Consider the following 24,096-nt stretch of genomic DNA (forward strand, 5'->3'; position numbering starts at 1 on the left):
AATTGGGATTGGAATCCTCTTTCAAGAAGGCGTTCAAATGGAAAGAAAAAAACAAAATGCATGGAAGTTTTTCCATATTGAATGTAGTTTTACTGTACGGTGAATAGGATTCCATTTGTCTATTTATTTTTGTAAAGCTTTTGGCTTAAACTGGATGATCTGTCCTTGCGGCCGTTACATGGCTGTAAAAGCTGAAACTTGAGTATAACATCTTCACAAGATAAGTTTCAGCGAGACATTTCTCTGTTTAACATTTTGCAGTGGCGGATCCAGGATTTTTCAAAGGGGGGTTCCGTTTCTTAAACTGTGTATAGTTCTCTTTTGTTTAGTCGATGTTTGACCAAATAATTGGCTCTAATCATCTAATTTATTATCTAGTAACGGAACTTAAAGGTAAATTAAACATTATAACAGCAAATATCTATCATTTCGTGTTCAACATTATCTTTGTGGATACTTTTAAACAAAATTTATATAAGACATATTTCTATTACCTAAAAGATCAAACCTTCAAGGGGGGTTCCGTGGACCCCTTCGACCCCCCCTGGATCCGCCACTGTTTTGAAATATTCTTTACGTAACGACGCTTTTAGATTTTTTTTCAAATTACTACTCTGAAAATGTTGAATTTTCTGTAAAGTTTTCTTGTAACAGGCTCTTGTGCCAATGGGAACAGCGCACAAGAAGTGCTGTCTGCGCTCTTATATATTGTCGAGCTAAATCTCTTGTTAATCTATCTTTTAATTATTCTGTTATAGGAATAGGAAAGTAGTTCGCAGTTGTGTGTAAAATAGTCTTAATGTTCACATATCGATATAATATATTCTATTAGCTCTTGTTCAACATGTTTTGTGTCGTTTTGTCAGTTGGGAATCGAGGGTGTAGTAGCGATTGCGCACTAGCCTATGGTCTCGGCTTCAATTCCCAGACTCGGGAGCACATGTGAGTAGAGTTTGCTATAGGTCTAGATCCGATCCCTTAATTTCAATATACGAGAGCTGTGCCCTGGGTTCAATCAGCCCAGAGCCGGTTTTTTCACAGGGTAGTAATAAACTTTGAAGCAATTATGCCTCGCAACCATCTATTAAAAATCTAGACATCTGTTTTTGCTTCCGTCAGTCAAAATTTAAACTCCCACCTTCAGCCAGTAGCTGGTCTTACAGGAAGCCGACGTGCCCCGCCTCCCCCTCCCCCTTAATACTCCGTTATATGGGGAAAGGATAGGATAGGATCACTATTTATACACGGTATCAAATTGAAATCACGGATTAAAATTAAATCACTGGGGGTCAAGGCTAGGGACTAGACTCGCCCCAAGTCGACCTCTTAGGTCTGCTGCAAGAGGTTTTTATTCGAGCGAAGCAGGAATTGGTTGAGCGCAGCGAGCGAGCGACGCCAGTATAAGTACACATGGGGGCGTACTTAGCGAAAGTCTAGGGACTCCGCTACGAGTCTTGCATGATGTGTGCACTCATTTTCCCTTCAAGCTAGCTGCACTTTTCTGTACAGAAATTAAGAAAATATAAAATATGGGGAGGCTGTTAGGACAATATTTTAAAAAGGTGAATTAGTTTTGATGCCTGATTATAAGTGAGACTGCATGGATTTTGAAAATCTCTCACCTTCCGCACCTTAACTACCGCGTCCAGGCGAGTGGCAAAAATTAAGCTATGGGTACCCTGTGTATTCATAAAGGACAGGAAGCCCATATACCAACATCGGAAGAAAACATGGCGGACGAAGTGGATCAAGAAAACATTTCGCCGTGTTTTGATTGCCATGCTCACATATATTCTGATGAGTTGAGCCAAGTAAGTGTTTTTGTATACAATAATATAGATTGAACAGTCAGATATCAGATACTTTATATCTTGAACAAGATGTTTTAGTGTCTTTTTACACTTCTCTTGAACCTGCATTTCAAAGAATCCTAAAACTTTGATTTCTCTTCTAAATTTTGTACTTTCAGTATTTGTAAGTAACGAAAGTAGGACACTATCCATGCAATTTATCCATACCTTATCTAGCTCTGAACGTCTTGCGTTTACCTTAGCAGATATAAATTGTGGCAGATATATAAAAACATATACCAGCTTTACAGTCTATAAAACGAGTCACAATAGATATAACAAAAGACCAGCATAAATCATATTACACCTTAATGTGTGTACTTTAGAAAATGCCCACAGTTTTTCCATGTAGAGGAATGAGAGGAGGCTGGAATTTCATAAGGGTGGGGAGGATGTAGTTTTGTAGGGTGGGGAGGGGGGGGGAGTGTGAGTATTGGACACTTTTTGGGACTGCACTAACTTCTCTGTAAAACATCACAACATCACATGCATGCTTATTATTATTATAACTTATTATTATCATATGTAAATTATTATTACAGGACATAGATGATGTCATCAAGGCTGCACAAAAGGTATGAATATTTCTGTTAATCCATGTGACCCTACTAAGTCTAAAACATTTGTAACTTAGGTGTTCAAAATTGATATTTATTCTGTTATTTATAAAATTTTAGAATGGAGTTGCTGCCGTCGTAGGTGTAACAGAGTTTCAAAGTGACTTTCAAAAGTTGTTAGATCTTACTTCAAGGTATTGGTTTTTTCTTGTGTTTCAAGTGTTTTTCTCCTGGTTTCCTAGTCTTCCTCCCTTCACAACAATCAGCTGCTAAATTTTAATTGATCTTGTGTCATGCACAAAGCAATAGAAGTTACTGACTTTGGAGATTTATCCCTCCCTGTGCATACATGTGTATACCTGTCGCGTTGTGAACCTTGCTCTATACATTGCATGCCTTTATGCATTGTGGGGGTATACAGTCAATTCAAAAAACATTGTCGTCGACCGGCTCAAGCCTACGTGACTGGACCGAAAGGAATATGGGTAAAAATCACTGAAGCAGTTAAATATTTGTTCTGAATTAATTGTTCCCGCTAGTAATAAAATAAAAATGGTGAGAAACAATCCATCAAATGCATGTCTTTGGCTTTAGGGAAAGAAAAACAAAGTAGTTATGATTCAGTTCATAATTCCGAAAATATGAAGGCATTAAAAAAACGTCTCCTTCAACTACGAAGGTTCATGCTGTAAACCAGTCATAACTAGTCAGATAAAATTATGGAGGCGAGTCAACTTGGCTTCAATGATTGCTACCCAGAGTTCCTTTCGGTCCAGTCGCGTAGGCTTGAGTTGGTCGACAACAACATTTTTTTGAATTGACTGTACACGCATATAGGTACTGCAAGTTCTTCACTCTAATCTAATCTATTCTTTTAAGGTACCCTGATTTTATTGCCCCATGTCTTGGTATTCATCCAGTTCAGCAATTGACTCCTGAAAGAAGTGTGACTATGGATGATCTGATTGGTGTCGAAGACATCATTAGACAGAACCAACACAACCTTTTTGCTATTGGTGAGGTGAGCTAATGCATTTGGTTAAGAACTTGAAAGGAAAATAAATTTATTTATGACATGTGCAGCCTGAATAATCTATACATATCCATTATACTCACTGTAGTTATTATAAGCACAAATAAAGACATTGATAACATTAGCAACAGCAGCAACAACAGCATCAGCAACAACAGCAGCAGCTACGACAGTCATGATGTGAGCAACAAAAGCAACAGCAACAACAGGAAAAATCACAGTCACAACAATAACAATAACAGCTGGCTGGTTCTCTTTCTGACTTTGAGGATTTTTCCTGTCCTCTGGATTTTCTTCCCTCCTCTCAAATGAATTCAATTCAGTTCGACCCAATTGAGATGCATCACTGCCGTACTTGTGGTGATGATTAGCAATGATAGGGGAGGGGGGCTGGGGGGTTGGAAGATAATAACAGCAGCAACAGTCACAACAAAAGCAATGATTATGGTAACTGTAACGGTAGCTGCATAATAGCAGCTTTACATATTTTTCTTAATATAATTTAGGATTTCAATTCATTTTGAAACAGATTGGTTTGGATTTTACCCCAAGATTTATTAAATCAGACAAAGACAAAGACAACCAAAAAGAAGTATTCATTCAACAGGTAAATGCAAATATAGCCTTTTACTTACTTTGATATATAGTATATCCTTAATTTAAGTTTATGTAATGTAAGAGCAATCTGTGTTTGCTAAGCTCTTTTGGGCATTGGGTCAGGTGTTGGGATGGGGTTGGGGAAGTACTATAAGAACTACCATATAATTTTATTGGAGGACCATGATATGGCAAGTATTAATGGATCTTAGACACAACTGAATTACTAGAACTGGAGATATTATAGATTTTCATAACTAATCGTTAATTGGTTTGTTTTCTTTTGTTTTGAAGATCCAACTAGCTATGGAACTAGATCTTCCTGTGTATGTATTGATGAACAAAGTTTGAAGTATGGATGAATGTATGGATGAATGCATGGATGAATGCATGGATGAATGCATGGATGAATGCATGGATGAATGCATGGATGGATGGACTGATGAACGTTTTTATATTAAATTTTTAATACCTTTCAAATTTCTTTTTCCAGAAATGTCCATTCAAGATCTGCAGGAAGACATGTTATACAGATATTAAAAGACCAAGGTCAGGAGATTGCTTTTAATTTCTTGTACTTATGTAGTCAATTTCTCGGTTGAAATGTTTAATTTTTTTTAGGGGCATGATGTTACAGCTATGCTTGTGATGAATGATAATGACAAGTGTGTGAAGCTAGCATATGATTGTAAACACATGATGAATTTTCAACACTTTATATCTACTGCTAGGTGCTAAACGTGTTAATCTACATGCATTTGATGGTCGAGCATCTGTTGCATTGACTGGAGTAGAGGCTGGTTTCTTTTTCTCCATCCCTCCATCTATCGTACGATCTGAGCAAAAACAAAAACTGGTCAAACAAGTTCCTTTATCAAATCTTTTGTTGGAAACTGATTCTCCTGCACTATCACCTGTCAAACAGGTAAAATATTTTGTAAATGGGTGGGTAGAATGGGTGGCACTATTGTAGGGAGGGGGCACAGGGGGACATGTGCCAAACCAAAACTTTGCTTTTGGCACCAACATTTAATTAATTCATGCAGGATTCCTGTGGATTTGGTGGGGAAATGGTACATTACCCCTTATAATTGAGAACTTGCTACTTCCCTTATGGGTGGCATACGCTGCTTACACATTGTCTTTCACCACTGTGAGTCCAATGGGTCTGGTCACTGGTTTGCAAGCCCTGCAGACACCATTAAGTTATTAAAATTATTCAAATAAATTAATAAGTTATTCAAATGAATAAATGGGTTTTTTTTACTAACCGGTTTATGAACAGTTTACATGTAATTTGGTCATCCATTTGATTTTTTTTTCAGACTCGCAATGAACCCAAAAATATTGTGATTTCCTGCAAAGAGATTGCAAGAATAAAGGGTGTATCCATGGAAACAGTATTTCAAGAAACAACTAAAAATGCACTCAAACTATTTCCAAAGCTGGCAAAATTTCTGCCAAAATGAACATAAGTTAAATATGAGACATTAAATTATAGTTTTTAAATTATATATAGTGATAAATGTATAATAAATGATATAATAAATAGATAAAATTACTGGTAGCCTTTAGAAAGTTTGTCTTCAATCATAATCCCATTTCTATTTAAGTCTTGTTTTTCTTCTGTTTCCCAAGCGTTAGGTCATATTTTCATATTCAGATCCATTTTATCTCCTTTAGCATGTTTTCTTTCTTGAGTATAAGTATAAGTGGGTTGCCTGTGTATTTTTATTGGCCAGGCTCCTTGGCCACACGTGCAAAACAAAGATGGCGGACGAAGCGTGTCGAAATACAGCCGAATTGAAAAACAAATCATAGTCTAAATAATAGTTATCTTACGTTAAAAAGAGTGATTTAAGTGCAAGACACGATGAATGGTGTTACGCGAGGAGGCCGAAGTAAGCCGTTCAACAAATTTGACCGTCAGTCGAGTGGTAAATCTCGAGGTTCACCTAAGGGTGCCTACATCATGGATAAAGCCTTGTTACCTCGTATGAAACAGGTAGACATTTGCTCTCCTATCTATCGCTGCCACTTTATCTATAGTAAACTCACCTACCTAACGCCTTGCAAATATAATTCGTTGTCACTTGGGATAATTACAAAGTAGAACATCTAGAAAAGTAGTACAGTGAAAAACAAAACATGCTAATGTAAAAAAATATAACTAAAAGTATGGAGGCCACGGAGCTTTAAGCAATCATTTTTAACGGGATTAAAGTCCATGCGTTAAAAGTGTACCTGTCATACTTTTAGTCTCTTATGAATTATATCAGCTGAAAAGATTCCAGCTGAATAGATAATTGAATTCAAAATAATATATCCCAAAAGAGTCAAATGACAAAGACATTGCGGCCATGTTGGTGGTATAACATTAACAAAGGAAGCTAATGAGAAATCTTTTGTTAAATACCACCAACATGCAAACGAAGAATAGATGAAAACCAAGAATAGATGAAAACCAAGCAATATTGATGGGTTGCCAGCATTTCCAAGAGAGTCAAATGACAAAAACATGGCAGCCATTTTGGTGCCATTAACAATGGATGCTAATAAGAAATCTTTTGTTAAATGGTACCAACATGGCCGCGATGATGTAACATGCAATCGAAGAAAAGTTTCTACATACATGCACAAACATTGAGCCACATGGGAGAGGGAAACAGGAGAGCCTTAAGGTTCAATTACACAGAGCAATTTTCTCTGCAACACAAGTTACATGGAGCATTGCAACGTGTAACCTGCAGCGTAATTGGAATTGCGTCTCTGTTGCACTGTGTAGGCACTCTTGTAACTTGTGTCACAACGCTGTTGCCACACAAGTTACAGAGAAAATTGCTCAGTGTAATCATGCCTTTTCATTAGTCCCATTCCTACTACATTCATTTATCAATGCAGTTGAATTGAGCTTTTGCTTTTTTTGCATTTGTTTAAAGTATTTGAGCCAGTTTAGGAAAGGATACACACCTGATATAGAAGAAATGACATCACACTTACAATCTAGATACAGGTTGGTTATGCTAGTATTAGCATGGATATTTATTTGTTTATCAAACACCATCTTTCACAGCAAAATCTTTCGACAGCTGAGCGAGCAAGAGCACAGGCAGATCAAACTTTGCGGCTGATCATGCCACATGTGTTACACTGCATAGGCGCATTCGCAACGAGGGCCTTAAAAGCATGGTTGACCTGATTATCTCCCAGTTAGCTTTGTTTACTCTTGACCACATTTAACAATCAATCCCAAATAAGTTCATTAGAAATGATACACTTGACACAAAGACAATAGTTGAGCTTGATGTTTGGCAAGCAAATTGACTTAAAGTGCCTTGTGGGTTGGCCCAGTTCAACCAGCCTGGTGTACGGGTATATTCCCTTGCATGGCAGATGTTTTTCCTTTCTCCTTTCTTAGTATGGCTAGTCTTTACATGGGACTTTTGTTCTATTGACTGTGCACTCAATTAGATATTTGTTTATCAAGTCATAAAGTTAATATTTAAATACATGATTTAAATTTATAGTGAAGAAGGGAAAGAGGAGGCAACCTCTGCCAAGTAGGTTATATACATGCATATGTATAAAATAATTCTTTTTTTTTTTTTTTTACCATGGACATTTTTTAGTGACTACAGCAGAAAGAAAAGAAATTCATTTAGGTTTTCAGTCCAAAAAGGTATGAGGACAAAACACCTTTTTGACTCATGAATAATGTTTTCCCATTTCAGACCACGTCATTCCCTAGAGTATCCTTTCATTGTTTAACAGTTGCACATGAAAAGCCAAATGAATATGGATACAATTCAAACAATCTTATTCTTAAAAGAATGACACATGGTCTGAAATGGAAAAACCCCTTATTGCACCCAAGGTAAAGAGGTCTATAATATTGACAGTTTCTGTGATCAATGTATATTAAACCCACTGCGCTTTATTATTTTAATGATGACTTAACATAAGTACTTTGAATCCCTTCTCAGCGTTTAAGGTATTAAATGACCAAGATAATGAAGAAAAACATCTTCAAAGACTAGAAGAAAAGTTCCTTCAAGAAAAATCTAAGGACTTCGGTTTTATGTAAGCTTGATATGTTATGAAATTAATTATTATGCTTTGTTGCTCTGGGTACTGCAACATCACTAATCACCCTTTATTATTGAAGAAATAGAAAACTTGTGCGCATGCTGTATGCAGTTATAAAGCAGAACACAAGAGAAGTGTTAGGAGAAGCACGACACATAGAGGAGTGCTTCTTGACACATCCTGAGTGTTTTGCCAATCCCCAAGTGCTTTATAACTTCACACAGCACAGCAGGCAAGTTTTTTATTTCTTTTATAAATATAAATTACAATAACCGGTTTTTTAAATGGAATGATGCAACTGAAAGTGTGCGCACGTGCTGTGTGCTTTCATAAAGCACTTTGTCCTAATCAATCAAAATGCAAGATTTATAACAGTTATTTTATTAAGATCTAACATGATTGATACTCTTCCAATTTTTCTTCCTGCACAAAAATAAAGTATGGTTTTTTGACAGACCACTAATGGATGACAGAAGGAAGGAAAATGAGAGTGTTGAGGATAAAGAAGGCAGTGACACAAGCGACAGTGAATTATCCCTTTTAGAGGAACCATTGATTGAAACACAGGTAAATACATGATTGTATGCAGAAGCCTCCAGACCAATTGCATGCATAGAGCCAGAGCCACTGAGGCAAGCGAGGCAGCTGCCTCTGTAAAATGTTACAAATATACCTCAAAGCTCTAGTCTCCTACACAGGTGCTACATATCAAGCTTTACTCTATATGATAGTGTCGAAGTCAGAGTAGAGAAAGCTCACTCCATACATGGTATGGTCAATTCCATATTTGGATTGTGTGGAAAAGTGGCAAACAAAAAGGCCGTCATTTCATAATGAATTTGATATGAACCTTTTTGAAGAAGAAAAGAAAAGGAAAAAAAAAAAAAGAAAAACTTTGGAAAATTGAGGAAGGATAAAGAGACAATGCTAACTTGTGGGTCTGCCTCGCAGACAACAGGCACAGGGAAATACAACACTCAATGTTTGATATGGTAGAGATGACCCTAACAGCATCTGTGTAGGAGACTAGGTCAAAACTCTGGAAATCGTCTTTCCGAGGGTCTCAATTTCAAAATTTCCATGGGTACATGTCCCCAAATCCCCTCGTGATGTAACTCTTGCCTTCACTGCTTGTGCCTTGGTAAACAATAATTGGATCTCACTATGGCCCTGATGTATAGCCAGGTTACTGAAGGAACCACCAGCACATTTAGTAATATTTTATTGCTTTGGGTTTTTTCTTCAGGGTAGTAACTTGATGAACCAATCAATGCAATCCATGTACAAGCTGTCAACATCAAGACCTTCATCTGAAGCTGAGGACAACAACCAAACAGAAAATGATCCCACTGGTAACATTAGTACGCCGATAGGTAGGGGCAAATAGAACGAAAAAAGATTGTATTTGTTTTACAAGGGTACTGTAGCACTTCATAGCCACTGACTAACAAACCTGTGGCCCTTGTCCCATGATTGAATGAGAGTTTAGAAGTTGATTTTTGAAGGGAGGAAAACTGGAGAACCCAGAGAAAAAGTTTCGAAGCACAGGAAAGAACAAACTAGGAATGTCTACTCACATACGGTGAATGACACAGAGTCCCAGAATCAAACCCAGCTCACATTGGTGGGACTTGAGAGGAACACTTTCAAAGCTATGCCCTCTACATGTGCTTCCCAAAATAAAATCAATAATAATAATAATAATAAAAGTATTTATATAGCGCCTATAATAAAATAATATTCTTTAAGCGCTTTACAATTTCTACATAAAAAATATATATGTGCTTAAAATTATTTATATCAGTACAAAGAATGGTAACTCTAAGCAATATGACTTGGATGTGATTTAAGTTGTCTTTTGAAGTATGTTTAATGATATCATTTTCATTTGTTGTAGTTATCATGGATATCAGCCTACCTTCAAGCACACCACAAGCAATTAAATCATTATTAGCACCATCCACAATGGAAGAGAGTACATCAAACCAGCAACCTAGTGATAAACCTATAGATATATCAAGAGATCAAGACTCATCAGTCATTAATAAGCCAGTAAGAAATGTTACAAGTCACTTAATTGTTTTTATCACTGGTAGTTACAGATTGTTTTAAATGACACCCCATCCAGGAGGGGAGGGGTTGGTGATATCATTAGTCCAAAATCGCATTCCATGGAGTGGAGGCCTTTTTCGAGTTTGAAATTATTGCTGTTCCCTGGTTACAAATTCATTTACTCAGGGCTAACCTCATTTGAGAATATTCACAAATAACATGGTACAGCTGTAAAGTAAAGAATTCACAACTTGAACAATACAAACACTTTGAAAATTCCACGGACATTCACTGTAACACATGAATATTCTGCACAAAATCAAGGCTAACCCTGAGCAACAGAGAACTTGAAACTGAAGTATTGACACAATATATGCACATCATAAACTGACAGACAAAATGTTTCTCATTTGGGTAGTCTTATAGAGATGTGCAATTCTTCACCATAACTGATGTAATCACAGCTCTTCTTGCAACAGTTTCTTTAAAGTCTTTTCCTTTCTTGTCAAACATTACCATGTCTTAAGATAATGAAAGCCATTTTTACTTTGCATAAAATGTCAATTTTTCATTCATTGCTTTACAAATAAATCTACTCTTATTTTCTCAGAATACTCCAAATCCAGAAAACAAAAGAAAAACAGATATATCAGACAAGGAAGAAGTTTCTTCAAGACCTTCTAAGAAGAGACGAAGGAGTAGAGCAGAAAACAGCAACAATGAAAATGAAATTAATGAAGATAAACCCAAAGGTACAAACAAACTTCTTACACCTTTTTTTAAAAAGTAAAAGTAAAGTAACTACACTTATACAATGCTGGTAGTTCCTTCATCTATGTGGCTAGGTTCCCAGAAAGCCGACGGTGTGCATTAAAAAACCCTTTCTCTATCAGTGCTTCTTTTTAAGAGTATTCCAAGCTGAAGCTATATTTGAGAGAAGTTGAATCAGACATGGAGATCCCTAGGATCAAACTGTGAACCTCTAGCTCTAAAGGCAGCACACAAACAAAGCTACATCTGCTCCTTCTAAAAGCTTTTTAAATTTCTTTTATCTTGTTTCTTTTTAAAAAAAGTTCTGATAAATTAAATGGCTTAGATAACAATTATTATATAGACTGATTGCCAGTGTCTTGGAATGACTTTTCTTTAGGCTTTACGCCAACTCAGTCGTCAGTGAAGTTCTCAGACGTAGGTGGCTGTGAGGAGACAATAGAGCAAGTATGTAAAATGCTTATCCATATGCGTCACCCTGAAGTATTTTCCACTCTTGGTATCACTCCTCCCAGGGGGTTTCTTCTGCATGGACCTCCTGGATGTGGCAAGACTCTTCTGGCTCATGCTATTGCTGGGGTAAGTATATGTGGCTGGATCCCCAAGGCTGAGAATTAAATGTCATCTTTGAAGCATATGTTAAAAACATTTATCATATACTGTAATAGTTTTCATGTGCAGCCATGGGAACAATAAAGTCTGATTGGCTAATGTCTATTAAGCTTTAGCTTTTGTATAATAGCATGGGACAATCACAACAGAGCTAGGCTCCAAACTAGGTGAAAGCCCAAAGATTGAATTGGAATTTAGAAGTTGATTTTTGAGGAGGGAGGAAAGCCGGAGAACCTGGAGAAAAACACTCAAAGCATAGGAGAGAACCAACAAAAAAACCTATCCACATACGAGGCAGAGACCAGCAGGACTCAAACCCGGGTCGCATTGGTGAGAGACTACTGCTCTCACTGCTTTCTTAGTTTGACATATCAAACTGGACATCTATTTTAAACTTGGACTAATAATTACTATTGGGCTGTAACTGGCTGAATTTATTTGATCGCTATATCTCTTCTTTGATATATTTAGGAGCTTGAACTCCCATTTTTAAAGCTGGCAGCAACAGAGATTGTATCTGGAGTGTCAGGAGAATCAGAAGAGAAAGTTAGAGAACTGTTTAACAGTGCTGTGGTAAGATAAAAAATATGACACTCTTATGCCTTGACATAGCAATTATTTACAAAAGCCAGCCATGAAATTTATTCCTTTCCTACTTGCTTTTCAGACTCAAGCACCTTGTGTCATGTTCATTGATGAGATAGATGCCATCACTCCCAAAAGAGAAACAGCATCTAAAGACATGGAGAGAAGGATTGTTTCCCAGTTGCTTACATGCATGGATGGTGAGCACTTGGGTCGGTGGATACTTTATTACTGACTCCAATCAACAAATTTCAATAGAAATTGTTAGTTCTCAGGTTGTCCTTCAAGATGAACTATGTTAGTTGTTGAGGAGCTGAATTTAACTTTTTTAAAACAAGCTAGGAGATTTTTTGAATAAATATATCGACAAAGGCAAATTATAGAAAAAAAGAATGAAAGAAAAAACGAAGGAATAACGAAAGAAAGGAAAAAGAAAAAAGGGAGGAAGGAAATGAATAAATGAATGAGAAAAATAATTAAAAAGGGAAAAAAAGGAAGACATACATGTAGTTATATGGAAGATAGGATTGTGATTTCAAAGATACTTTCAAATTCTCTCACAAATTATTAAAATTAACTTAGAGCTACATGTATATTGTGTTTATAATTTTTGCAAATATTTTATAATAATTTATTGTCTTTATTTAGACCTGAATAATAATAGCACAGCCCAGGTACTTGTGATCGGTGCAACCAACAGACCTGATTCCCTTGATCCTGCACTCAGAAGGGCTGGCAGATTTGACAGAGAGATTAGTATGGGTATCCCAGATGAAAAAGCTAGAGAAAGGTAAGTTTAAGGTGGATCCAGGAAGTTGACAGGGGGTGTGATAACTTAGATCATAATGTGTGATTGACAATGATTTTAAGGGTCATCATCATCATCACCATCATCATCATCATTGCAGAAATTAATATTAGCAAATGTTGCTGTGGTGCCCCTGGTCTTTCGGCTGTGTTCCTTGATTACAGACTCATTTACGCAGAGTTAGCCTCGATTTTTTGTGCAGAATATTCACATGTTCCAGTCAAGGTTCATTGACTTTCAAAGTGCTTGTATTGTTGAAGTTTTGCATTCTTTACTTTACCATTGGTATTTGTGAATATTCTGCACAAAATCGAGGTTACTCCTGTGTAAATGAGTTTGTAATCAAGGAACACAGCCATCATTTCATAATTTAGGATTCTTAACTGGTCTATTGGTGTGGGTAGGTTGTCAATAGGATATGGGTGGGATAATTTTGTTATGCTGAAGGTATACTGTTGATAAAATTTATATTGTTTACAATAACCTTAAGTCTCATTACAACCAAACTAATCATTAGCTATGGTAAAGATAACTATATCAATTTGCTTTGATCATTCTTCAGGGTTCTAAAGGTGTTATGTAAACAGCTCAAGTTAAGTGATGAGTTCAGCTTTACCATGCTGGCTCGTTTGACTCCTGGTTTTGTCGGTGCTGATCTTATGGCTTTGACCAGAGAAGCATCTATGATTGCTGTCAACAGGTAGGATAGCATCTCATGTAATATATACAGTATGAGTGGCCATGTTGTATCCGATACATGTATATCGGATACAACGCGGACATGAATACTGTAGATTACTTGTCAAACATCTAGGTTAGTCCCTTTGTGTTTCACTAAAATTTTCAAGATAAAAGTGAATCTGGCCAAGAAAATCCATCTTAAAGTTTATGCAAATGAATAGGATTCTATATCTGATTTACAAAACCTTTCACGGCCGTGATTTCTGTTGTGTTTTCCTCATGAATGATTAATGAGTTTAATAAATACATATAAAGATTATTTTATAAATATATATATGAAATCAACCGTCACCCTTTCCTGTTAGGGTCTCTTCCTTGTGGTTTGCTCTGCTCTACCACTACATCCATTATTTACAACACACAACACTCAGCTCACATGGTGATTTTTATGGAGGGAAGAAAACCAGAGAACCTGGAGAAAAACTCTCACAGCAAGGGAGATAACAACACATATATACAACACATGGTATTGGTGTTTTTTGTTTCCTGGTTTTAAACAAAATAATGATGATAAATGATGGTGAGAGAGCTGAACAATGACTGACTGCTGCACTGATAATTTATTAAAGTTGCATTTACTTGGCAACTAGAATAACATGTCATGCTTGTAATTTTCAATGTCTTTTCAACACATACAGAGTCTTTAAAAGTCTTCAAAATCACCCTGCACTTGAAGCCACAGAGGAAACCAGGAGGGAAATCCAAGGGAGTGATGACAAAATGAAGGAAGATGAAAATAAACCTGAGACAAATCAAGAAAAAACAGAATGTTCTGAGGCTGTTAACATTAATGGTAAGCTTCAAAATGAATTGCATTCCATTTTTTTTATTTAATCCAGAAATGGGTGTACCCTGACTAGAGGTTGTTTTTGCTTTGATTTTTGCTTTGTTTTATCTAGTTTCTGTTTATCTTTTGTTCTTCATTTTCCTCACTTTTCAGTAATGCAATGGTTAAAGGACCAGCCTCCACTGACTGACAAACAGCTTTCATCTTTGTCAATTACCTTCGATGATTTCAAAGTAAGTTTCTTGTTGGATGATGTCAAATGATTCGTTTCCAAATTGGTATATAGGATCAGGAGTTAGTTTCAAATATTTTGAAAGTCCTACTAAAAGGTACTGGTTGTGTTGGTAGGAAGCTTTGACTGTCGTGCAGCCATCAGCTAAAAGAGAAGGATTTGCTACTATACCAGATGTCACATGGAATGACGTTGGAGCACTGAAAGATGTTAGAGAGGAATTATCCATGGCTATACTGGTATTTTATATTTATATACTGTTCTTTTGTGTTCAAAGTCATCCTAAAGTCATTATAGTTTTTTGGAATTGATGGCAGTGAAGATGATGATGATAATAATATTGATGATGATGGTGATGATATGATGATGATGATGATGATGTGTGTTAATAATACTGGATGATGATGATGATGATGATATTGATGTTATGTGTTGATAATAATTATAGGTGATGATAGTGATGCTGTATGGTGATGCAGGATGGTGATGATGTTGTGTGTTGATAATAATTATAGATGATGATGGTGATGCTGTATGATGACGATGATGATGATGATGTGTGTTGATAATAATAATGGATGATGATGATGATGCTGTATGGTGATCATAACAGTGGTGAAGATGATGGATGATGTATGGTGAAGGTGAAGATAATGATAATTTGATGATAATAGCGATGGTAAAACTGCTAGTTAGTCTAATTTCCATAATCAGTTACTCGTCTATCTTCAGCTTTGCCAACACGAACCTCTCTACACAAACAGAAATTTATTCCCAAAACATTTTTGGTCATTCTTTTAATGAATAAAAGAATGTTGTATCAATACAGTTATCTTTCTAACTAGGCACCTGTCCAACACCCAGACGAGTTTGCTTCTTTAGGTTTATCGCACCCCCCTGGAATCCTGCTGGCAGGACCCCCAGGATGTGGCAAAACCCTCCTTGCAAAGGTACGTTAGTGTCCATGCATATGGCACTGTGTCCCCCTCTCCTGTGGAAAATGGGAGGAGGGATTTACATAAAGCTCTCTTGATTTTGATAACAAAATTACTATGGTTGAAACAAGCCATCTTTCTTATACCTAAATGTTCATTTTTTCCAGGCGATTGCAAATGAATCAGGAATTAATTTTATTTCCGTTAAAGGTCCAGAACTTCTTAACATGGTAAGCCTTGTGTCAGTTGTGTGTACAGGTTTAGACTTGATGCGGTTTAGCTTGGTTTACAGCGCGTATCAGGAAGCCGTTTCACTGTTATGCACTACTGGCATGCCAATGTTGTGCGGTAGGATGCTCTTTGGAAGCTATTTGATTGTTTACTAGCACGCTTCTCTTGGAAAGCATCTTTATGCTCTTGGGTGCAACTTTCTAATTTCACGTTAGGAAGCCATTTCAGTGTCCGTTCTACTGGGATGCTATTTCTGTGCTGCATCATGGATGCTTTTTGGAAGCCATTTGAGTGATTAATTGATTGCGGCGTTGCAGCGTGCGTCTTTTTCACTCCAGTGTTGGAGCAGGGTATTTTGAAAAGCCATTTAAGTCCCTCAAGTCATTTGAGTGTACAGCATTCCGTTTGGAACCCATTACAGTGTCCTTCGATATCATCACAAATTATTACAATTTAATGCCATAATTTTCTAGCTAAGAAATGTGCTCCACTCTGGTGTTTTATGATTCTTTCATATTGCCAGAAGAACCACATTTATTTTGGTAATATTAATTCTATAGCTACATTACGTTATTAATTGATTTCGTTTCTAGTATGTGGGCGAGAGTGAACGTGCAGTAAGGCAAGTATTTCAAAGAGCCAGGAATTCATCTCCTTGTGTAATATTCTTCGATGAACTTGACGCGTTATGCCCAAGAAGAAGTGGCAGTTCCGAGGTAAATCTGAAACCTGTTCATCATTTTTTTTTTCTATTCTTCCATTTCAAAGACTAAGTGTAAAGCTTTGCTTTTTCTGGCCACATAATGAATGTGCTGTCTGTCTGCCTGTCATTCTGTTTTCTCGTGTGTCTGTTGTTCGTTCCTTCCTTCGTTCCTTCCTTCGTTGCTTCGTAATAATAATATTAATAATAATAATATTAATAATAATAATATTAATAATAATAATAATAATGATAATAATAATAATTTCTATAGCGCGATTTTCCATGGCAAAATGATCAAATGCGCTTTACAATCGTAAGAGTTAATAAAAAGTGAAAAAAGAAATATAGATATCTACAATTATGATCTCTATTGATATATATAGGTAGTATGTAAACGAACTGTAAATTGTATAAAAACATGGAATCTGAGAAACTAGATTATAAAACAAACTATCTAAAAAGTGATAAATTAACAATACATGGCTATTGGTAACAATTATTTTATTTTTATTTTTTATTTTATCTTTTTCTAATAATATTAATAATAATAAATTATATTTTATATAGCGCTAATTCCTTTCAACAGCGCTTTACAAACATTTAAGACTCAAAAATGTTTTAAAATTTAACGCTATACATAAAATACATAAATATTCTGAAAAAACATGATTTTAAAAACATTGCAAAATTTTTATTTATTTATTTAAAACACTGATATAAACTTATAGCAACTCTTAGGTTATCAATAGCTAGTGGGTTAAAGAAAAGAGACTACAAAATGTATCGCTGAATAATAAGAGATAAAATACGAGAGGCTAGGAATCTACTACAGTTTTCCCCCAATTACAATAGATCCTATCAACTAAACGGCACGAATAAATGATTTAAACTAAATTGAGGATAAGCTAATTTAAAATAATGTGTCTTGAGTTTCGATTCGTTCCTTCCTTCGTTCGTTTGTTTGTTTGTTTTCATTATTACTTTTTCACACATTGTACTCCTAACTGCTTAGCGAGGCTGTACCAATACCCTCATTCAATAAAAGTTTCAATATGACCTCATGGGACATGCTTTAGAAGAGAAAACAAAACGTAGTTGCCGTTGTTGTCATCGTTGTCGTTGTTGCTGTATCGTTGTCACGCTCACACATTCCACCTATTTAAGTCATATGCTATACTGAATGTGTTTTATCTTGTTCTTTTAGTCAGGTGTAAGTGTTCGTGTGGTGAATCAACTCCTTACTGAAATGGACGGATTAGAAGCCAGAAAACAAGTCTTTATCATGGCTGCTACAAACAGACCAGGTGAGAGAATATTACCCTTCAAACCCCGTATCCCCTCTTCCTTGCACCCCTACCCCACCCCACATCTATCCCTCACCATATGACATATATTGTACCTCGCATAAAGGCTTAAATGCACTTTCTTTACCCTTCCAACCCCGTACCCGCTCTTTCCTGCTCTCCTACCACCACCCCACACCCTTCCCTCACCATGTTGTATATATGTATATATTGTGCCTCTCCTAAGGCCTTCAGTGCACTCTCTTTGCAGTTCCGCTCATCCTTTCATGCTCTGTGTCTCGGCTATTTGTTCCAAATTCCATTAACATGACGTCAGCTTCCTGCGCAACGTTGCAAAGACTGTCGTTGCGAATCATTGGAAAACGCGATCGCTAAGAGACTCACTGATGGAAACGTGACTTAGTCTGTATGACATTCTTGCGATCTTTGCGTGAGGTTTTTTTTAACTAAGCTTGGGCCTCGCCGTAAGCATCGCGTGCAATGTTCATGTTTTCTTTTTACTCAATTATTCATTTACTTATTCATGCATTCACTCACGAAATTATTTCTTTAATTTCTCTTAAAATTTGCCAAAAAAGTAACAAAGATATTGCTACCGTTCATCGACTCGTTTTTTTGTTGTTGTTGTTGTTGTTGTTGTTTTTGTTTTTGCTTTAAAAAATTATAAGTTTACTGCCTTTTCAAATACCGAGAATACCGATAATAGTTCCCTTCACAGCTACCTTTGCCATTTTGAAAGGTAGCCGTATCATCGCATGTAAGCGAGACGAACGTTAAGCTTGCAGTGATAGAGACGTGATGATTGTTAAAAAAAGGTCTCTAACGTTCTAAGCTCACCGTTCGTCTCGCTTCGATGCAAAGGCACGGACTGTAAATCACTGGCGCAATCAATCACGATCACTGACGCACAATCAGTGACGATCACTGACGCATTTAGTTAGGCATACATGTGACTCTGTGAACTCATTCGTTTCTGCTGACTCAAAACCATCTCGAACTCTCCTGTTCTAGAAAAAATACAATTGATAAGAGTGTTAAAAATAAATCGCAAAATGAGAATGCTTTTCACATTGATTCGGTTGGATAAAAGTGTACACATTCCCAGAATGAATGACATGCTTAACTAGAAACAAATAAACGTACTAACTCTTTTCTTCACTATCCCTTCATTTATTCGCGCGTGTATTTTATCTTGTTCATTCCTTTTATTCTAGTTTTTCGCTTTATTCATTTTTTTTTTTCGTTTCGTTTCTGGGTTTTCTTCTTCTTCTTTTTCCTGTCGTTTGTATATTTAAAAATGGTATAAATTATCTGAAACAATTTGCTTGAACGTCTTAAAATAAAGACAATTTTGAGATCTAAAAAAATATATTAATGACTAATGGATAATATTAATGTTATTAATAACAGATATTATTGATCCCGCTGTCATGAGACCCGGTCGCTTGGATAAAGTGTTGTATGTTGGGCTACCAAGCAGTGAAGACAGGAAAGACATTTTGATGACCATCACCAAGGTAACGATGTTATGAGACGTCAGTCATAGATAAACGACTTCAGTTTCCAAAACGAATATCAGTTTGGTAGAAAGATTTTTCTTGCATTTTCTTCATGTCAGAATTTGTTGTTCAAAGTTACGTCTGTCTGCTACGTCAAGTTTAGATGAACGACTTCAGGTTTCAAAACGAAAAATTTAGAATCAAAATCACTGTTTGTGTGAGCAGCGCCGCTACTCAGGTGAGAAAGCGTTGCGTGACGACACTGAAAGATCTTGTAGCACTTGGACGATATCGTGCTAAAATTTATTTTTGTTGTTTTGCAGGGAGGTACCAAGCCAGTTCTGTTACCAGAGGTGGAAATTGAGAAGATTGGTTTCAGTGAACGATGCAATGGATATTCGTAAGTACAGATTTCTCTTCCTCAAAGTAGTAAATTCTTCGGGTTTTTGCTCTAGGGTATTGATTCGGTTGCTTGTGCCGGGCACTGACTGGAAGTTGCCTAGGGTAACCTCCATGACTCATTTTTTAAGCGACTTGAAGTTGTGAAAGGCCCATTCGCCCTCTTCTTCAGTCGTTTCATTCAAGGCTCGTAATTTACCTTTTACGCATGTTCTTATATAATTTCCGAGCCCATCCCACACGGCTTACCGCCTCATCTCTCATGACTCTTGGTAAATCTTTAACGACAAATTGAAATTTCAATAGATTCTTTGTACGCGTTACGAAAATATTTGAAATAATACACAGTGACAACAGGGCGTTGAGAAAGGTTGCCTAGTTTGGGCTCATTCAGTCTTCCTGCGCATTTCTCGTCTTCTCGCAACCTCCGATGTGATTGAATTAGATTATCCAATGCAGAAAAAAAGTTCTGTAATTCTTCAAAATGCAAAATGCAATGTGTCAGAGAGAGGAGAGCACGAGGCAGCCTTCGCATACGCAATAACACACCCAATCTTCCAGGAGGGTCCAGAAGGGTAACATGGGAGCTGGGATTCGCCTTCTCTGGGCTGGGAAAATGGGAGTTTATGCACTGGGAATGGGATTCTCAAACAAAAGGACAAAAAACATAGCCTTTGGGACTATGGGATTTGGTCACAATGGGGGCTGGTAAAAGGAATTAGCCCCCCTCCCCCCCTCCCCTTCTGGACCATTTTTCCAGCATATTTTTCCATCTCACCCTTCCCATTTATGATTGCAGTGGAGCTGATTTAGCTGCGCTCGTACGAGAAGCATCAATGGCTGCTCTACGTGAATGCATTAGCATATCCTCGTTACATGACAAGCGGACGAACGGCCCTGCCACGCGTGTTGATCTTGATGGGATTGGAGTAGGAAACAGACATTTCGACATTGCGTTCGACAAGGTTAAGCCATCAGTATCAAACAAGGTATGTGACAATCAGAATATTGACTCAAGTGGATAGTGGCTGTAATAGTCTAATTAACGATCAGAGCCGAAGCTCGAATGGTCGACAAGTCGTTAATTCTAATCTCCGGGTCGAATAAATGGATACAATGTTTTTTTAATTAGGTTGAAAACTGCCATTGATTTGGTTTTCAAAACCGACTCTTTTCGCTAATAGAGGTCTAACACTAATACACTATTAGTAGCTCAGCCAATCAGAGCGCAGGATTTGTGATAGACTATCAGTATAAGTTTAGACTAATAGTCTAAATCTACAGTTTGCATTTGATAATGACCTGATTAATAGTCATCAGCAAGTTTATTGACGCCGCGCTAGTACTTGGTTCAACAAAGCCTAGTTATTTATAGAGGCCTTAATTGCACCAACATGTGATGGAAGCCATGACAGGAGGCACAACAATAGTCGTTTTTTCCCTGGGAAACTGAATTCTTTCTTGGGCAAAGCAGATTAGACCAGATTCAATAGATTCTGCCTCCTGTCATGGCTGCCATCACGTGATGGTGCAAAGCCTCTATAGGAGCTGAACGTAATCGCTTTTAGTGAATATTTACTTGTTCTCATCCCTAACATGGTTAATTATGCACCACATTTCAATCATAACGAGTGCGTTGAAAAAAGCTGGGTTTTTTTTTGCCGGAGGGTGGGCTTGGACTTATTGGAAGGCAGAAGGGGGAGAAGCAAGCGAGATATCCCATGTTCCATCCACTTAAAGGGTGGTTCGTTGGCCTTTGACGGAAAATGAATCTGGTTACTTGGCATCATTGGACGGTAATCTCATTTCACTCATCAAAAAAAGTTGTTCCTTTTGGATAAAGCCCTTAAGGGCGCCCTAGCGCATTAGGTGTTTCGAAAATGGAGTTGCCGGATGACCCGATCAAATCAACCACAATTGAAGAAATAAGGCTTGGTGCCAATCGAGTCTATTAAAAAATACCCAAGCTGAAGCCACAGAGATTCCACTATTTAGATACTCAGCATAGCAGCACGTGCGAAACTAAACCATAGGTATCCCGATCCGTTTCTATTTGCCGCTTCTTACGTAATGGTTGTTATGCGTATGATCCAAAGTCTATGAGCTTCATAGTCGCTAATAAATAGAGTGCATTCAGTCAAACTGTTGAATAGTTTGATAAATATATCTAACTTAGATAACTATTGAGTTGACGTCACCTAAAATAGTAAAAGCGCGCCAAATAACGGTCATGCTAATCCGGGCGGTTGTTTTACCAGAGAATGAGTGAATAGACATTCATTTGTATCATCGTTTCTCCCCCTGATCTCAGTAGCTGTTTACTCGTACATGTAGTTTCAAATTTATGTGAGGTCAGCTGAAATAGTAACTAACTTATCTAATTTAGGTGACGTCAACTATTCAACAGTTTGACTGAATGCACTCTGGTGAAGTAAATATGACAAATGTTGCGGGTCCTTGCGATAGATAGAACGACTTTCTTAATAGACCACCAGAACGAGGAAGGGAGACAAAAACAAGTAAAATGACGGTCTGAGTGGTTGTTTTTGCTCGATAGTGGTCATGACCATGGCGCGCTGCCAGTGAAAGATCAACGTTCTTAATAGACCACCAGAACGAGGAAGAAAAACAAAAACAAGTAAAATGACGGTCTGAGTGGTTGTTTTTGCTCGATAGTGGCCATGACCATGGCGCGCTGCCAGTGAAAGACAAAGAAGCGGGCTCGCAGACTGACAAAATATGCTACTGCGTGCTGACAGATTGTTTATAACCTCGAAATTATTTTCCGCATTTTTGGATGGTGTATCTAAGACATTAGAAATATTTATTTTAAAAAATACCCCCAAAAAGTGAAAAAGAATTTTACTTGGCCTGCTGAACATAATTCGGATATTTTTACTAAAAAAGGGAATTGTTTGCAAAATAAAGAACAACGAAAGAAAAATGCTACGTGATTCATTGTACCATGTTTTGAACATGTTATGACCATGGTTTGGCCGCTTTTCAAAAATTCAACCTTTAGGGTCTACAGTAGAATAATATGTTAGAATTCTACATTGATGGGTATTTATTCAAAATTCTTTAACATGCATTTTTGTCTTGATAACTCTCTCCATCAGTCTATTGAATAATCTTAATTTTAAAATATTATATATTGATTAAAGATGTTTTTCTTTAGGACAACGTCGCATATCACCAAATCAAGTCGTCTGCGGCCAAACTTTGACGTGACCAAAACAATATATCATCCTGAATAAAAGCCACAGGAAGAAAAAAAACACCTTATAAATTCACAAAAGCATAATTTATCAGTGAAAAGAAAAAGAGAAAAAAATACTTGTATATTGAATATGTATTTACCCAGAGACGTCTGAGACAAAGAAATCGTATTACTTCCCTGCTAGCATAGTCTCCCTCGTTGGCGATTCTTTGCAGAGAGAAATACAACAGAAAAATAACTGATATTCAAATAAAGCGTCTCTTCTCTAGCCTTTTGCTTTCATTATTTATTGTTATCATTCCGGTCACGTTTAATGACGACTGAAGAGAACATTAGAATATTGGAGGCTAACCTTTGAGTCATTGGCATTAAACTCCAATTTATTTCCCTTCTGCTTTCCTTTACTTCCTTGCATTTCCTTTCTTTTCTTTCAGCATTCTTTCTTTTTCATGTTTCATCGTTTCCCTCCACCTTTTTAGAGAAAATACAATATTTTTTTTAAATAGCGATTTTTATACCCTGGTCCCAGAGGCTCGACGATTTTTCTCCCGGCCACGTATATTTTGAGTAGTATAGGGAATGGGGGTTCCAGCGCAATCTCAACACGGGGTAAGACCCGCGTCAAAAATCCACCTACGGAAACAACCCACTCCAAGTGTGGTTGGGGGCAACAGCGCAAATATGTTAGTCTATATATGGAGTGCGAAGATTGTAAAGAGTTTGTTTATGATTTCTGTGTAAAGTGCTTGAAACCCAAGTTTGTACCTACTAAACCAAATAAGTATATTTGTTGTGACAAGAAAATGCAAATAGAAGACGACACGTCAGCACAGTGTTACGAATGTGGTAAGAATATTCGTAATGCCGTACCAAATGCTACCAAAGAGCAATATTACGCCAATGGAGGTCGTAAGAAGACCCCATACAAAAGAATAAAATACTTCCGAGACTGGATGAGTCATATCCAAGGTTTACACCCGATATATTTAAGCGACGAAGTAAGGAAGAAAATCATAGACCATTTAGAAGAGCCAACCCCACAAAGTCTACGGAAAACGTTGAAAAAATTAAAGCTAGGGAAATATTACAAAGCT

General features: G+C 37.0%; 2 protein-coding genes and 2 long non-coding RNA genes across 4 annotated transcripts; 2 read left to right on the forward strand and 2 right to left on the reverse strand.

Moving 5' to 3' along the window:
- Positions 1 to 1,722: 1,722 nt before the first annotated feature.
- On the forward strand, positions 1,723 to 5,604 carry LOC116300582 (putative deoxyribonuclease TATDN3). Its single transcript, XM_031709471.2, has 9 exons — positions 1,723 to 1,811; positions 2,393 to 2,425; positions 2,528 to 2,601; positions 3,287 to 3,428; positions 3,970 to 4,047; positions 4,332 to 4,363; positions 4,531 to 4,586; positions 4,769 to 4,962; positions 5,363 to 5,604. The coding sequence occupies exons 1-9, from the start codon at positions 1,731 to 1,733 to the stop codon at positions 5,504 to 5,506; spliced, it is 834 nt and encodes a 277-aa protein (XP_031565331.2). The 5' UTR covers positions 1,723 to 1,730; the 3' UTR covers positions 5,507 to 5,604.
- A 123-nt stretch (positions 5,605 to 5,727) lies between these two features.
- LOC116300637 (nuclear valosin-containing protein-like) lies at positions 5,728 to 23,270 on the forward strand. The gene is made up of 24 exons (XM_089040864.1): positions 5,728 to 6,042; positions 6,977 to 7,050; positions 7,667 to 7,716; positions 8,021 to 8,117; positions 8,579 to 8,690; positions 9,370 to 9,496; positions 10,021 to 10,175; positions 10,786 to 10,927; positions 11,326 to 11,525; positions 12,030 to 12,131; positions 12,226 to 12,343; positions 12,792 to 12,933; positions 13,514 to 13,651; positions 14,331 to 14,485; positions 14,633 to 14,712; positions 14,828 to 14,950; positions 15,557 to 15,661; positions 15,814 to 15,876; positions 16,471 to 16,593; positions 17,785 to 17,884; positions 19,295 to 19,401; positions 19,707 to 19,783; positions 20,582 to 20,771; positions 22,961 to 23,270. Exons 1-24 carry the CDS (start codon positions 5,911 to 5,913, stop codon positions 23,006 to 23,008), a joined length of 2,760 nt encoding a protein of 919 aa, XP_088896990.1. The 5' UTR covers positions 5,728 to 5,910; the 3' UTR covers positions 23,009 to 23,270.
- Positions 7,042 to 23,959, reverse strand: LOC148905092 (uncharacterized). Its single transcript, XR_016121847.1, has 3 exons — positions 23,355 to 23,959; positions 10,042 to 10,128; positions 7,042 to 9,439 (listed from the first exon to the last, which is right to left on the reverse strand). It is a non-coding gene; the product is annotated as an uncharacterized LOC148905092 (long non-coding RNA).
- LOC148905093 (uncharacterized) lies at positions 22,832 to 23,348 on the reverse strand. The gene is made up of 2 exons (XR_016121846.1): positions 23,143 to 23,348; positions 22,832 to 23,031 (listed from the first exon to the last, which is right to left on the reverse strand). It is a non-coding gene; the product is annotated as an uncharacterized LOC148905093 (long non-coding RNA).
- Positions 23,960 to 24,096: the final 137 nt, after the last annotated feature.

This window comes from Actinia tenebrosa, unplaced genomic scaffold (assembly GCF_029948245.1).
Source record: "Actinia tenebrosa isolate PJP-AT-01 unplaced genomic scaffold, QUT_ActTen_1.0 PGA_scaffold8__29_contigs__length_14323225, whole genome shotgun sequence".
NCBI classification, from domain to species: domain Eukaryota; kingdom Metazoa; phylum Cnidaria; class Anthozoa; order Actiniaria; family Actiniidae; genus Actinia; species Actinia tenebrosa.